This window comes from Epinephelus moara, chromosome 8 (assembly GCF_006386435.1).
Source record: "Epinephelus moara isolate mb chromosome 8, YSFRI_EMoa_1.0, whole genome shotgun sequence".
Lineage (NCBI taxonomy): Eukaryota > Metazoa > Chordata > Actinopteri > Perciformes > Serranidae > Epinephelus > Epinephelus moara.
Window position 1 is genome coordinate 32630553 of NC_065513.1, and position 17561 is coordinate 32648113.

The window sequence follows — 17561 nt, forward strand, 5'->3', positions numbered from 1 at the left end:
TGTCCTTTGAACAACATTAATTAAGAGAAGTTTATTCACTCTGGGCCATTCATTACAGGAGAGATGTCAAACTTTTTGCGGAACTGAAACTGAGCAAAACAGTGAAGGTTACAGGTATCATTATCACGACTTGAAGAATCAATTTGAAACAGGGAGGCAAATATAATTATGATGTGCTGGTAAATTAATACTTTCACCCAGTCACGCCACACGGCTCTTAACACTCACCGTGCTTGTACTGCCGGCGGAGCCTTCATTTGTCTCTGCAGCAAAAATTAATTTGCCTTGATGTTTTTCAAAGAGCTAATTTGCAGGCTAATTAATCTAATCAGTCTGCAAAGAGAGACAGAGACGGGGGGGGGGATTCAACCTGCTCTGTCTCACTCAAGAAGAGACACCTGTATACACACTGACATCTCAACATTGTTTGCACATACGGAGCACTAAAGTGTAAACAGATACAAGTGCTGCCCGACCACACTGACCCACACACACAGACACACAAATGCCGACCGTCACTCCTCCCCCACAGAATCTTTGTCATCAACACTTGCAGCACGGCAAAGGGCAGTGGAAAGGTTACAAGCGTGAGTTAGTGGAAAGGTCGAGTTAAAGGTCCTGCTTTATTTTTCTTCTCTCTGTCCGTCGTGTGCTGGGTAAGGAGAGCCTCCCAATGAGAGGGAGGGAGAGATCAGCAGGGACGGGCTGAGCAAGAGGGGAAATGTTTAGCTGACCTTATTTTGATCTTTGCTTCTCAAAGAGGATTAATCCTTCAGTAATGGTATTTAAAGGATGCCATATTTGATTAACAAAAGAGAGACATCAATGGAGCAACTCCCCCCCTCTGCTTCTCCCCCTCCACATTTCAAATATAATGCAGCGGAGTTCAAGCCACGATGGTGCAGTCAGACTGTCAAGGATGCAGCGCTGCTTTGCTATTGTGTGATACAGTCAAAGTGAAATGGTTTTGACAAGAAGAGTTCTTTAAAGTGGTGTTGAAATCCAGCCCTTGAGTTGAGTTTGCGCTGTTTGCGTTGCTGTCTGGCTGCGTGCTATTGGTCCTAATTTAGCTCAAAGTAAAAGTCTTGACACACTCAGAGGATTTGTAGCGTTTAAGTTGTACTTGTGCTTTGCACCCTGTCCTGAGCATAAGATGTCAGTAATTTTCCTTTAACCTAACGTGGTCTTTAGAAAGGAAAGTTTAGCCATTTAAGAGCCACTTCAGGGATCCACTCAGAGAGGACGTTTCACTTCTTTAACTATGTCTTTCAGTAGGATTCCTCATTGGATATCTTTAAATTGTAAGCTATAAAGTAGACCTAATATATACCTGTGTTTATTGACATAGGTAATGATTTCACCCGAACAGACCCTGCACACAGTTTCCTTTTATTGACAGCACTAAATGCAATCAAATTTTGAGTATTAAAGGGTTGGTTCACCCAGGCTACAAATATAAAAAGTTATTTCCTTACTTACTTCTTCTATTATGTAGTAGGTTTTGATTTATTTGCTCTAATTTTATGATATATCTGCCTTCACTCAGTAATACAAAGGAGGTGGATGGGTTTCGTTAATGGATTTTGCTGCTTGCTTAAATGTCAGTGCCCATGTTACTCAGGAAGTTTACAGAACACGCTGTCAACTGTTTTCAGTGGGACTTTTTCTGTGGTAGAGAGTAGTTCAAGGGGCAACTGTTAAAATATTGTTGTGTTTTTTTTTTACTGTATTTTATTGAATGTATTGAATGTTTTATTGAATCGGATTTGCAAATCAGGTTTGTAGTAGTATAATGTTTTCCTCTGAAGTACACGTAGAAGTACACAGTAAGTATTTAGTATGCCATTGAGTTGCATATTTTTAAGTGCTCTGGGGGCCGTTTGTATGTTATTTCAGGGTACAGTGAATTTGAGTAGCAACACAATCTAATGTTTTTTTATTACTGAACATCATAATATATCTACAGCTGTTTGGGGCCCAAGTGTGTTACTCAGGTAATGCAATGTGGAGTTGAAGTTGATGCTGAAGTTGAGCAGTAATACCACAGGATGAGCAATCAGCCCATTCAGAACAGGCTTGTTTTGAGTGGACACTTCACTAGTTTTAGTGAATTTAGTGAATTACCAACAGTAAAGCTGTAGCAATTAGAATCCTGTGCAGGAATGCTGGACTTATTATATAATGTAAATATTGTCAGGGCTTTTTTACGGAAAACAAAATAATCTTAAGGAATATAACTTTGAATATATCAAAGAGAAAAACATGAACATGACTTCCACTCCTCTTATTGTTTGCTGCTAATAAAATGTTTCCTGCTGGCTGCCACAGATCCTCAAAGACATGATCATAAACTCTTGAACATAAAAACAACTCATTGCAATCGGTTTAGAAATGTAAATGTTATGATGCTTTTTATTCACGAAAATCGCAGCTCCCCTGTTTACTTGCATTTGTGTACAAGGCAAGTCTTGCTGTCTCCAATATGCCAGCAACACTGATGTACGATCCAGTGGCCAGTGATGCATCTGTGTTTCTATATGGTCTGCAGACATACAGCAGCTTTGTTAGGCTGTACTTAAGTGAAGCATTGTTTTAAGTTAAATGTTCATGTCAGCATGCTAAAATGTAAAGAATGACAATGCTGACATGCTGATGTTTAGCAGGTATTGGAGGGTAAGAAGCTCCAGGGCTTCATTGTTTTCCCAGTTTGCAGACATTTTTGGCCACTGCTCTTCCTCTTTGAGTTAGCCGCTAACTGCTATCAGCTACTTCTAAAATCTCTCCGGATGGGTCGCATGCATAACACGTTGTCAAAATGTCATAGCTGTGCGCCTATGCTCCCATCCTGCCTGCTGTCCCGTTTATACAGAGCTTGTTTGGGTGCTATTGTTACTTCTTTTAGTGGCTTAAAGGCGAGACAACTCTGTCCCCTAATTCCGCAATCGTACCTCATATACAGAACAGCAAGGCGGCATAAAGGCGTGATATTCCCACCTTGAACAGGCAGTGTTAAAGTGGCTTTAGTTTAATTTGTTAGTGTGTGAAAACTTGCCAAAAAATGGACAAAGTAAAATCGTGGCTGAATAATGGCACTAGATGAAAAGTTAAGGAATCACTTAAGTTATTTAAATTTAATCTTAAAGGGGATTAAACATGTGTATCAAATTTAATAGTAGGCCATCCAATACCTGTGAAGATATCTCACTCAAAACCACAAAAGTTAACCTCATAGTGGAGGTAAATTAAAGTCACAGGGTCGCTTAAGTCATCGGGATTCATTATCTGGGAATCATGAATGTCTATACATAATTTCATGGCAATCCGTTTGACAAGTTGTTGAGTTATTTCTGTCTGGAGCAAAGGGGAGGACACAGATACACACTGACATTGACATACCTTGAGCCATGCCATTCATGTGGCTAATAAAAACATTGAATTAAAAAATAATCAGTGGCTCTCAAAGTCTGTATTCTCATGTGAGTGATTCTTTATTCAACTGAAGTAGTGTATTCTTAATAAAACTTTTACCTGTGTTAATTTTACCAGCACTTTGTCAGTTTGCAGCTTTGTCCACATGTCACAGCAAAAGATACACACAACAGACAGATAACAAAAGAGACTCCTCAGTCCATAGACATTTTTAGACACTCATGTCTTTTAAAATGGAGAATATCTTTCCATCCATCTTAAGTATGCTCCTGCTTGTTTCTTCCAGAGCTCGTCTGTGTCTCCCTCTGCCAGTTTCCGGACCCGAGAGAAGCACAGGAGTTCAAGCGATTATTCCTCCGACAGCAAGAAACAGAAGACAGATGATAAGGAGCTGGCCTCTACACGCTATGTGAGTCAACATAAATTTAACTTTTTCTGACTTGATAAGTATATTTTTTATTTTAACTTGTTATTCCTTGGGTAAGACAATGGAAAAGCAAAGGTTCATAACTTGATTGTTTTGGGATTGTAACTACGGTGGCTACACTTTTGGTCAAAATTCAGTCTGGGCTCAAATATTCAACATTTTAGAGGAAAAAGAGGAGTGCCAGCCTCCTAATATAAAATCCACAGTGAACCAAAGGCAGCCTGACAGACAGTATGTGACATTATCTCAAACCCACACTTTCTGTTTTTGGACAACGCAGTGAGAGCGAGACCTGACGTGTCAAAGGTCTTAGCTGGGATTTGAACTCAGCTTGTTGCAGTTTATGACTTGTTCTGCAGCCAGACGAGCCATCTGGACGCTACACAATGGAACCATTCGACCACTTCTATCTGATAATTAAAAACATGCAAAAATACAAAAGGAGTAATGCCAGAGGAATGATTAAAATCGCCCTCACAGCCTTCTTTTAAAGCATTAGTTAAAACCTTGATTTTATGATTGGCCTTTTTACGACTGTATGTGTAAAATAAATGGGATATTGAATTTGATAAAAGCGCTGATTATCTATATTTTTAGTGATGGAGAATTCAGTTAAATACAGATGTGTTCAAAGTTATTGGTACCCTTACAGCTCATTGAAATAACGCTTCATGATACAGTAAAGATAAAGGCAACAAGACGACCATCTCCAAGCAGACTGATGTTCCTGTGACAACAGCTGCAAATATCATTAAGAGGTTTTTCAGGTCCGTGGAACTGTAGCCAGCCTGCCTCAGCGAAGCCACAAGAGGATAATTGATCCTACGTTGAACAGAAGGATAGTGCGAATGGTAGAAAAAGAGCCAAGGATAACTGGCAAAGAGATACAGACTGAACTCCAAGGTCAAGGTGCGTCAGTTTCTGATCACACCATTTGTCGCTTTTATAGCAAAAGTGGGCTTCATGGAAGAAGCTCTGATTCAGTCAAAGCTCATGGGCAACCTCTCTGGGGCTTAAAAATGAAGCCAACATAGAAGTGACAACAGGGGTCGCGTTAACTGGATATTCTCGGTCATTGACCGTTTTTTTTACAACAATGACCGGAAAATCTGAAGGCGTCGGTCATTTTGACCGGTTGCAATTACCACCCCTGCCCACTTGGCGGTGGAGTGCACAGTCAGTGGTTTAAGTGGCTGCCGTTTTCACTCTGCAGAGAAAAAGTCATTCATCTGCTTCATGTAGCGTTGTCAAAGATCCACTTGACCACGGTCTTTGGCATTGTTGACATAACACCCTGGACACACCGGACGCGGAACCGAAGCGCAGTGCCCAGCAGCGGAGGCAGTTTTCAATCGGCGCCCATGTTACCCTATCTGACTGTCCACACAGGCCGCTGAGCAGAGCGGAGCGCCCGCGGAGGCAGCGCTTCAGTTCGGCATCTGGTCTATTTTTCATGCGAGCCGCGAGCCGTGAGTGCTTCTGTCAAGCTGGATAGAGCGGATCGTACCAAACAGGAAGTAGGACACAGAAAAGACGAGAGAATCCGGCCAATTTTCAAAATAAAATAACAACAGCACGCACTGAGGAACCTGAGGAGAAAATACCGTGTTTATAATTTAAAATAACACAACAGTGCATAACCGAACACATTTTTCAATACCCTAATCACTTCATTACAATTTTAATTTTGTGTCACAGAGCCTTCAGGCATAACTAGGCTACATAACGCCCTGGACACACCGGACGCGTTAATGGCGCGTTAGTGCCGTCTGGTGTGTCCAGGGCGAAGCCTAATGACACGGGTGTGTGGATGTCTGTTCATCTTTTCGTTCATGTCCTTATTAATGCACACTTTATAACTTGTTTGTTGGATTTATTAAAAACTAAAGAATGAAAACTAAATGTCTTTGAATATCTTTATTATTTAAAAACGAAAATTAAAATGACCGGTAAAAATAGATTCTGACCGGATTTTTATGACCCTGTCGGTCAAAATGACCGGCAACAAAAAAGTCTCGCGCAACATCTGAGTGACAAAAACTGCACTTCATCGAATGGCCACTTGAGGCTGGTTCCAGAAGCAAGTCAGTCCTCATAGACCCCCATGTTAAAATGGCCAAGCAGTGTGAAAGCCTAGTACAAAAAAGCAGTTTTGGTCTCTAAAGCTAATGTCAACATGCATGACAACTGTATGGGGATGAATTCATACATAACTCACCCATTTAGAACTTGTTAAAGCTTAAAGGAATAGTGCACCCAAAAATGAAAATTCAGCCATTATCTACTTATCTACTCAGGTGAAGTTTTAGAGTCCTCACATCTCTTGCGGAGATCCAAGGGGAGAGGAGGTAGCAACACAACTCCACCTAATGGAGGCTTATGACGCCCCAGATTCAAACGTCCAAAAACACATAATTGAAACCTCAAAATATCTCCATACTGCTCGTCCGTAGTGATCCAAGTGTCCTGAAGCCCCAACATAAAAAGTTGTTTTGAAAAACGTCATTTGTTTTTAGCCTCATTGCAGCCTGTTGCTCTAACTGCCTCTCTGTGCACTGCGTTCACATGTGTGAGGGTGTTGTGAGGACTCTAAAACTTCACCTGAGTCTCCATCGGCATATAGGTGAGTAGATAATGGGTGGATTTTCATGTTGGGTGCACTATCCCTTTAAAGTGACAGGCTGTCTGCCAGGCGTCACTAGTCTGTGAGTCAGATCCACACCACACTCCTCTACGGCTCCACCCTCTCGTCCAAATATGGCCACTTCTGGCTCTATAAACCAAGATGGCGTCATCCGAAATGCCAAAATGTGAGTCCAAAAACCACTGTGTGACTTCACAGTAGCTACGCCCATTATTTTATACAGTCTGTGGTCATGGGTCCACAGATAATGACCCAAAACACACAGCTAAAAGCACCCAAGAATGGATAAGGAGAAAACACTTGACTATTCTAAAGTGGCTTTATATTAGCCCTGATCTGAATCCTATCGAACATCTATGAAAAGAGCTGAAGCTTGCCGTCTGGAGAGGGCACCTATCAAACCTGAGACAGCAGGAGCAGTTTGCTCAGGAAGAGTGAGCCAAACTACCGATAAAGGTGCAGGTGCTGAAGTCTCATTAAGAGCTACAGTAAACATTTGATTACAGTGATTGCCTCTAAAAGCTTATGAGACAAGATATTATTGTTAAGGCCGATTACTTTTGTCAGTTTCAAGTTATTTCAGAGAAAATTGTGACAAAATTTGCTTCTATGTGTCCTCGCAGGAAAGTGATGGAGAGAAGAGTGACGACAACTTGGTCGTGGACGTCTCCAATGAGGTACGACACAGTTTAGGCAGCATGGCGTCCTTTTGTCACCTGATCAGGAAGAATAAATCCATTTTACTCTCTCGTCTCTGCCTGTGCTCACCCACCACAGGATCCCGCGTCTCCTAGAGGAAGTCCTGCCCACTCGCCTCGGGAGAATGGATTGGACAAGAGCCGTCTATTGAAGAAGGATGCTCCGCTGAGTCCGTCCTCCATCGCCTCCTCCAGCAGCACACCTTCATCCAAATCCAAAGAGATTAATTTGGTGAGTCATTGGGGTAATTACAGCCCCCTGATCTTCTTTTCATCATTTCTCAGGGTAGTTTTCTATTTTTAGACATACGGAAAAATGTCATCATAGTTAGAAATGTATAGAAGAGAATAAAGGTTTAGAGTTAATGAATGCAAGATAATAAACCAGAAGTGATAAGGAAATAAAGGGCAAAATGTAGAGAAAAACTCTGAATTATTTCAACTGCAGAGAGCGTTTAACACTTTATACATTTTTATAGGCAAAGACAATTTTATGAGTCATAAACTCACAGCATGGATGGTTCCTGTATTATTTAAATGTTTCTGCTCTGCTATTAAATTTGTAAATGGCTGTGTCTCTAAAATCCTCCTGCAAAGAGACATCTGCTTCATCTGAAGTCAGTATTTACACAAGTGTTTGAAGACTTTTAATTTTATTTAATTTTTAAAGCGTTTAAAGAGTTGAAGCTGCTTTTTTGTGCTGTAGAATGAGAAGTCCACAACGCCTGTGTCCAAGTCCAGCACCCCCACATCCCGCTCTGATGCCCCGACACCCAGCAGCACCACCACCCCGAGCCTGAGGTCTGCACCTGGGAAACCACCAGGAGTTGAGACGCTGGGTGAGTGTTGCAAACAGAACATAAAACTTCTCAATGACTGTTTACATGCACACTAAAATTTCCATATTATTCCAAATATGACAATATTCAGATTTACTACAGGTAATGTAAACAGCATATTTTGTTTGGATATTCTGAATTAGGCCTTATTTTGAATGTAGCAATTTCCCATTAAGACATTTTGGATGTGTTTATAATATTCAGGTTTTAGGAGCTTTTTTTGGAGATGTATACAGTGCGTTAGGAATATGTGTCTCAACTGAGGCTTTTGCCACAGTTTGCGACAGACAGCCTCTTGCCTGTATACGATCAACTGTGTGCGTTGTCAGGATGCACTATACACAAAACACAACTCACTGAATTTGCGAGGCTCAGGTTGAGATGCATGCCCAAAAGAAAAGCCTACATCTGTGGTCCAAAGGTGAAACACATCTAATTTTAAACATTATAAAAGAGAAACATTTTGTGCATGCAGAAGTAGTCAGTAAGATAATGGATATGACTCAGAAGTTTGACTGACATAGATGCTTTTTAAAACCAAAAACTTGCTTCTCAAAAACATTGCTACAGAGATAAAACAGGGCCTCTAAACTCAGATCCAGATGTCACAACTTGTGTCAGACAGTGGTTTGTCTTGCAGCTCCTGGTCTCCGCACACCGTTGGCAGTGCCCTGTTCGTACCCCAGTCCATTTGGGATGGTCCCCCACCCGGGTATGAACGGAGAGCTGAGCGGAGCCGGAGCAGCCTACACCGGCCTGCACAACATTTCTCCACAGATGAGTGCGGTGGCTGCTGCTGCAGTGGCAGCATACGGACGCACACAAGTGGTACCCAAACACACACAAATGCATTCACATTGTATATGTACACATACAAACCAGCACACTCAGTCTGGTGTGGAATTAACTTCAAGCTTCTCTTATAGAAAACAAAAACAGTCAGTCAGGGCAAAACAAAAGAATATCATGCAGTGTGTTGTTTAATCATTCTAATAATCTGCTTGCTGTTGCCACTTTTCTATTTCAGCTTTCTCAACTTTCTCTATTTTAGATGTGATTTTTATGACTGGATTTACAGCTGTGGACACCATATATGTGATCAGGGCACAAAGTTTTTAAAAAAAATCCTAAAATAGTTGAATTGCAGGCTGAAAAACATTAAAACTAAGGGAGCAAATTTGGATCAAAAAAGAAACTTTCCTTAAGAAGTCTGGCTTACATATAACCAACAGCATTTCAGTGACTCAATTTCAGTTATCTGCATCGTAATTGTTGTCATTTAGATGCTCTTGAAACTAGAGCTGCAGCGGTAAGTCGTTTAGTCGATGGAAAGAAAATCAATCTGCAACTAATTTTATTATCGATTAATCGTTGCAGTCATTTTTCAAGCCACAGTGTCCAATATTTGCTTCTTCCTGCCTCTTAAATATGAGAATTTGCTGCTTTTCTTCATCATTTATGAAAGTAAATGAAGATTCTTTGGGTTTTGACTGTTGGTTGGACAAAAGAAGCAATTTGAAGACGTTACTTTGGGCTCTGGAAAATGTTAATGAGCATTTTTCACATTTTCTTGACATTTTGTAGACTAAATGATGAATCAATTAATCGTGAAAAAAAATCAGCAGATTAATCAATAGTGAAAATAATTGTTAGTTGCAGCCCTACTTGAAAAAACATTTATAACGTAGTTGTCTAAAAATAAAACTTTTATGTAGCTTGGCATTATCCTAGAGGCCTAGACATCTTTTTGCCTGCTCATAGTGTGAGGGCTTTGTAGCTTAGAGTGCACCTAATACAGAAAACAGCATTCAGGACACATATGCAAACTGCAAAAGCCAGGTCATGTCTTGTTTTAAAGATTAATTCAAACATGCAGCATGCAAGCAGACTGGCTTTGTGAAGACTTTTCTGCTGAGTAACAGAGACACTGATAATCATCATAATACCAGCAACCAGCAGCTCTAGTTCTTGTGTACTTGGTTCATGGCTGAGTTGTATTTTAAACGCTTTCTCATATTCTGTAGGTTGGATTTGATCCTCACCATCACATACGTGTCCCTGGCCTTCCTCCCAACCTGTCTGGCATTCCGGGTGGAAAACCGTATGTTTCCCTCCCAGTCTGTTAAATCACCATTTATCTCATCTTCTTTGTCACATTTGCACACCTTTACCCACACTCTCACCTCTCTTCTCCCTCCGCCCTTCATTCCTCCACATGACCCTTCTCTTTTCTTTAGAGCCTACTCCTTTCATGTGAGCGCTGATGGACAAATGCAGCCTGTGCCTTTCCCCCCGGACGCGCTGATCGGCCCCGGCATCCCGCGCCATGCACGACAGATCAATACTCTCAGCCACGGGGAGGTGGTGTGTGCTGTCACCATCAGTAACCCGACGCGTCACGTCTACACCGGCGGCAAGGGCTGCGTCAAGGTGTGGGACATCAGTCACCCGGGAAACAAGACCCCGGTGTCCCAGCTGGACTGCCTTGTGAGTGCAGTGAACCTTACATACATGACACCTCAGTGTTACCTGATATTTACTTAAAATGTTTAGCACTGTTTTACCTGTTATTGCTCACAACAACTAGTTTATGCAGTGATGCTTTTTTAATGACTGTACAAAATTACTTCTGTGCCTCTGTCACATCAGAACAGAGATAACTACATCCGCTCCTGTCGGCTACTTCCGGACGGGCGTACTCTCATCGTCGGGGGCGAGGCGAGTACTTTGTCAATCTGGGATTTGGCTACACCGACTCCACGAATCAAGGCTGAACTAACTTCATCAGCACCTGCGTGTTACGCTCTGGCCATCAGCCCCGACTCCAAGGTCTGCTTCTCCTGCTGCTCTGACGGAAACATAGCTGTGTGGGATCTTCACAACCAGACTCTGGTTAGGTATGGAACTGGGGAGGGTGATATGAGAGGGTTTTGATGAGTGCTGGATGATAAACCGAATTTTGAATGTCTCACCAACCTAAAAGTAGTTGTCGGAACCTGATACAATTAAACACAAAATGCCTACAACAACTAATGCCATCTAACAATCTTAAGAGTTTACACTTGTTGGTTAGGCTAATTTGAGTGGCAATGTGTCATTTCGGGTCACTGTCTGACGTGTCACTCTATTCTCCTGAGACCTGAACTTTTGTTTGATATGCATTTTTAATTTCTCCTAGCTATCTGGGATTAGTAGGATATAACTAGCATAAAAACTAAACATTTTCAAGGATAATAAAGTCCCAATGTCCTCAAATAAGATGATAATAAAATCCCAGTGTCCTCAAACGAGATGACAATAAAGTCCCAATGTCCTCAAACGAGATGACAATAAAGTCCCAATGTCCTCAAATAAGATGATAATAAAATCCCAGTGTCCTCAAACGAGATGACAATAAAGTCCCAGTGTCCTCAAACTAGACAACAGTAAAGTCCCAATGTCCTCAAACTAGACAACAGTAAAGTTCCAATGTCCTCAAATGAGACCATATCCCAATGTCCTCAAACAAGACTACATCCCAATGTCCTCAAATAAGACGACAATAAAGTCTCAATGTCCTCAAACGAGACAACAGTAAAGTCCCAGTGTCCTCAAATGAGACTACAGCAAAGTCCCAATGTCCTCAAATGAGATGACAATAAAGTCTGAGTGTCCTCAAACGAGACCAAATCCAAATGTCCTCAAGCAAGACACTAATAAAGTCTCAATGTCCTCAAACGAGACTTCATCCCAATGTCTTCCAATGAGACAATAAGAAAGTCCCAATGTCTTCAAAGGAGACGACAATAAAGTCCCAATGTCCTCAAACGAGACTACATCCCAATGTCCTCAAAGACGACAATAAAGTCTCAATGTCCTCAAACGAGACGACAGTGAAGTCCCAGTGTCCTTAAACGAGAGTACAACCCAATGTCCTCAAATAAGATGACAATAAAGTTTCAATATCCTCAAACGAGACTATATCCCATTGTCCTCAAATGTGACGATAATTAAGTCCCAGTGTCCTCAAACGAGACCACATCCAAATGTCCTCAAACGAGACACTAATAAAGTCCCAATGTCCTCAAACGAGACTTCATCCCAATGTCTTCCAGTGAGATGATATGAAAGTCCCAATGTCCTTAAACATGTACTTTCTAGACAGACTCTAAGCTGGTTACTGAAATAGGTACAAAAATATGTTGGCATTTCAAACTGCAAACTTTATTAATCATAAATAAACAAGTTTCAACCATAATATGTGATCAGGTTTCGGACCTTGTCTTCTTTTGTGTCGGGATCAGCTAAGACTGACTTGGCAGAGATGGCGGCCATCTTGTTTTTACATGGATTAGTGTATTGTGGTCTTACTACCACTAGATGGCACAAAAAAGTGTCCACAAATGAGGAAAACAGGTCTAAATGAAGCAGAATGACGTATAAGGTGCAGTAAACCCAAAATTTGATGTCTTCATATGAGGACACATGGTCTCAGGAGGATAATGGTCCTTGCAGACTGAGAGCAGTGTTTCTCACCCCTGTGTAATCACTGCCAGACAGTGTGTAGGTTTAAATTAAACCCGTCACATTATCATCTCACAGTATCAGTGATAAGTTCTCCCAAGGCTAATGTGTTAATCACTTAATCACTGCTAATCAGTCTTGCATTCTTACTCCTCCAAAATTCCTGCAAGTTTACCTTAAAACGGTCTTTGACTGAGCCGGTGTCAACCAAACAGCTTCTCTCCAAGAAAAGATACAAATATTCATGTGTCCTTTGATTTGATGATAAATGCTCTACTGTTGGATATAGGCTTGTCTGACTCTGTGTTTTTCTGCAGGCAGTTCCAGGGTCACACAGACGGAGCCAGCTGTATAGACATCTCTAACGATGGGACCAAGCTGTGGACTGGAGGTCTGGACAACACCGTGCGGTCCTGGGACCTGAGAGAGGGCCGACAGCTTCAGCAGCACGACTTCACCTCCCAGGTACACCAGACAGTTTTTACACACAAACACATCTTTTCTATCAGCGCTGCAGCCACACCCACCACTGTTAGAGGAGCTCCAACACTTAAATCAGCTGATGAGCTGCTCATGCCACTGCATGAATGCTAAAGGGACAGTTCACCCCCAAATTAAAAGTGCAAATTTTCCCTCTTACCTGTTGTGCTACTTATTAGTCTTTGTTGGAGATATCGGCTGTAGAGATTTCTGCCTTCTTTGGAATATAATGGAACTAGAGGGCACTCGGCTTGTGGTGCTCAAAGCATCAGAAAAATTCATTTGAAAAACTCAACAGCAATGTCCCTTTCCAGAAATCATGACCCAGTTCCTCAAGATAATCCACAGACCTTGTTGTGAGCTGTTTCATGTAGGAACAATATTCTTTCTACCGCACTACACCCGCCAACCATATCACCATGCAGAAGAAAGCGTGCATCTACTGCTAGCTCACCTAGCGTCACTGAGCTACCAACACCCACCAACCGTACCATTCTAGAGAAGGAAGTGTGCATCTACTCATGGACAAGGGACTTGTGCTAATGACAGCATGAGATGTAAACATTAATGGCGTCCTCCTCGGCTGAGCTGTAAAGTTAGCTAGCTCAGTGGTGCTAGGTGAGCTAGCAGTAGATGCACACTATCTTCAGCGCAGTGATACAGTTGGCAGGTGTAGTTCGGTATAAAAAAAATAGTTCCTGCATAAAACTGCCCACAACAACTGGATTATCTTGAGTAACTGGGTCATGATTTCTGTCAAGAGACATTACTGTTGAGTTTTTCAAAAAAAATTTCTTGGTGCTTTGAGCACCACAAACTGAGTGCCATCTAGTTCCAGTATATTAGAGAGAAAGCAGACATCTCTACGGCCGATATCTCCAAAAATCAGCAGCTCACACCAAAACAATTTACATTGATAAGTAGTACGAAAGGTTAGAATGAAATATATATTTTTGATTTTGGGGTGAACTGTCCCTTTGAATGTCTGCATGGATCACAGTTTGTGTAGCAGTAGAGTGGAACTAGATTGCAAGTGTAAGTTGCGTATAAGTTTGGTCCTGCACTGCTTTTTATTTTCATTATTTGGTGGTTAAAGTCGAATTGACAGATTGCTGAAAATTGTGCATCTCGGTACAAGTCACAGCCATTTGCAGTTTGTGTGATTACACTCTCGGGCTTTGCTTTATTGTAGTAATTTACTGTACAAGCTCAGTTCAAAACATTTAACCCACCATGAAGGCTGGGACTGAGCTCTGGTTTTCTGCCCTGCGCTCAAATACCTTTAACGCTAATAACACTGGCAGTTAGAATTTAGTTTTTTTTAGGTGAGGAGAAGAGCAGCAATAATAGACCATTACTGCCATTTTCCAGAAAAGACCAATTTCACAATCTCAGTGTGCACAGGAGGAGGTGAGTGTGCATTAAAGAGAGCAGGGCAGACAGGGAGAGACATGGCCAGTAGAGTGCTAATGTTATCCAATAATATCTGTTCTAACCCCTCCACCTCCAAGTTCAACACCAGCGAATTAGTGAAGAAAAAAATCCAGCTGTGTTTATCAAGGCATCAGGTGTCAGCGTGATCTAAAAAATGTTGTTGTGATTGGCTCCAAAAATAAGAGTTGACTGAATCATTCACCCACCTTGTTTCATGATGCATACCTGCTTTTTCTCAGCACTCCTGCAGACAGGATATGATGCATACTTCATACGATTTTAGAAGCTGAAACTGCCACCTGCTTTGACAGATTAGTATGAAATGCTCATGATGGTGTAGAAAAGCATGCAGTGGACGTTTGCCAGCATCCATGGATATGTTAATATCGGTGGCCACCCACAGACACAAACACGTTCATGCACTAAAAGAAAAATCAGGACTGGACTATAAGAGATGATTATTTATTATATTATTATAAACTATACAAGGTATAACTAACAGAGTTTTGGTTTGGTTGCAGATCTTTTCACTTGGATACTGTCCGACGGGCGAGTGGCTGGCAGTGGGGATGGAGAACAATAATGTGGAGGTCCTTCATGTCACCAAACCTGACAAGTACCAGCTCCACCTGCATGAAAGCTGCGTGCTCTCACTCAGATTTGCTCACTGTGGTAAGAAAAAACAAAACTATGTGGACAATTTTCTCTGCAGTCGTGTTCCTATTAGTGTTTTTGATAAGGTTGTAAAGGAAGGAAATTAATGTACAGTGTGTACCGAGTCTTGGGAAATTGACTCGAGTGTGAACCATTGCTTTAGCTCTGACTACGCTGAGTGATACTATGCAGAGAAAATTACAATTTGTAGCATGTTTATAGTGCGACATGGAAAGTAAAGGATATGGAAATGTGACTAAACGTGGCAGGTTTGTGTAGGAGATGTGATTATAATAATTTACAATGTAAATGAAGGCCATTTTCAGAGGAAGGCTTTGTACAGCCAGAAATCATGCTGGACCAAGACGTAAAAATCCAAACCAATAATGACTGGTTAGTGGTGAAAATTAAGACTTCTGGATCAAACAGCAAGTCTTAGCGTGAAGCACCAGTGTGACTTATCTACAGGAGCAAATAGATGGAGACGTCAGCCCACAGGCCGATCTACATCACAACTAACTTGTTTCATTTTGAGGCCAGCAGTTTGTCTGCCGGTGCTGTAATGTAGATAACTAATGTACAGTCATACTAATGTTTAAAACTATCTCTACCTTATAATATTTTTTGAGTTTATTTAGGTGAATAGACAGAAAAAAAGTTTTGTTATAAAATAAAACAATGCTGCCCGTACTGTCAGTATTTGAGCATTATATGCTGGTATCATATTTATCCCACTAAAAGCCTTTATAAACTCAGGGCATCACAAATAACTGAAGTGAATATACCAAATACTCGCCTGCAAATATTTTGCATCCGAACTCTTCATACAGGCAGCAATGCAAATTTGCGACAGTTGCAACACTTGCTCAGTAAAAGGTTCAAATACGTTTGCACCAGCTCATTCTTCAGAAAAATTGATGGTGTGAACTTTATCAAGTGATGAAGACCTTGTCCTCCTCTTCATCACTGAACAAAAGAAGAGGAGATTTTGGGTACATCCAATTTTACAAGGTAGTTAAAGAGAAGGAGAGTTCCACTGCTTTATATAGGAGCCGATGGCCAATCTGGACATATTTGAGGATGTCATATCACAGTGTTTATTTTGCTGACGAAAACTATGATGAAAATGTTTCGTCAATAACTTCCATGACGAAAAGAAGACGATGACGAGCTAAAAATAGATCTTAATTATAAAAACTGAAAGATGAAAAGACGGAAAGATGAAATGTATGCTTCATTTTCATTGATGAAACAAGATGTGACGAGATATTGAAAGCCGAAAACGCCATGCTTGTTATTAACTTCAAATGCAGCAGGAGCGACAGGCCGGTAAACTCCAGTAAATAGTCTGCACCAGGATGTCTAGACAGAAAAAACACTCACACTGGAGCAGTGTTAGCCGCTAAATGGCAGCAGAGCAAGCAGCCACCAGACTTCACATCTGAGCCCCGACTAAAATGTCATGGATTTTCCTCGATTAAAATGCTTTTAATTTTCATCAATAAAACTAGACTAAAACTATGAAGGATAAAAATGACTTAAATGTGACTAAAACTAATCAGCATTTTCGTCCCAAGATTAGGCTAAGACTAAATCTAAAATAGCTGTCAAAATTAACACTGTCATGTAATAATTTGTAACAATGATTTGTCATGTAATAAAGGGTGCAAAGAAACACATACTGTACAATCAACAGGTCCTCCATAGTCATGATTTTGTACTACACAGTGTGCAAGGTTGATGACTTTATTTGCAGTGAGAAAGCTCAGAAAAATGGACTTCATTCTGCCCAAAAAAAGAAAGCTGCTTTGTCGCTGCATAATATTCGCGTAACGTGTTGAGGCCTTAAATCTGGATCTGGCTGCGCTCATCTAGAGATTGAGAATCTTGTTGTTAATGTCTGGATGGTGTGTGCGGTTAAAGGACCAGTGTGTAATATTTGGCATGGTTTATTGTCAAATCTGAATCTGAATATTCTACCCATTAATATGTTTATGTAAGTGTATAATCGCTATAAAATAAAATTTGTTTGGTTTTCGTAGCCTTATAATTATGCTTTTATATATATATATAGCAAGGGCCTTGCTTTAGAGAGGTCGCCATCTTGCGCCACCATGTATGTAAGGCATCCCGAGCGGACAATCCAGCCAGCCAGCGAATGCGTTTTGCGTGTATAAATAAACCAACGAAGACAGCGGAAGGAAGGAAGAAGGAGGAGGAAATAGCAGAGAGTGTTAGTAGGAAGGAAGAAGGAGGAGGAAATAGCAGAGAGTGTTAGTAGTTCGTCGATGGAGAGTAGTGAAAAGTTTTTTTAGTTATAAAGTTTGCGAATGGACCACACTTACCACGCAACAGGAGAGAATGAACCCGAACCGTCATCTGCAAGGAAAAGAAGACGCAACTTCACTCCTTGTGATGCACTCTCTGCGGCGCTTTTCCTCCTGATGATATAT

General features: G+C 41.1%; 1 protein-coding gene across 1 annotated transcript in view; it reads left to right on the top strand.

Moving 5' to 3' along the window:
• The window catches only part of LOC126394141 (transducin-like enhancer protein 4), a 59733-nt gene that overhangs the window by 40476 nt on the left and 1696 nt on the right, over positions 1-17561 (top strand). The window contains exons 9-18 of the mRNA XM_050050786.1: positions 3716-3838; positions 7124-7177; positions 7278-7430; positions 7905-8037; positions 8678-8865; positions 10062-10138; positions 10275-10524; positions 10687-10934; positions 12858-13005; positions 14976-15126. Coding sequence (XP_049906743.1) covers positions 3716-3838; positions 7124-7177; positions 7278-7430; positions 7905-8037; positions 8678-8865; positions 10062-10138; positions 10275-10524; positions 10687-10934; positions 12858-13005; positions 14976-15126 — 1525 coding nt within the window. The remainder of the gene's footprint in view (positions 1-3715; positions 3839-7123; positions 7178-7277; positions 7431-7904; positions 8038-8677; positions 8866-10061; positions 10139-10274; positions 10525-10686; positions 10935-12857; positions 13006-14975; positions 15127-17561) is intronic.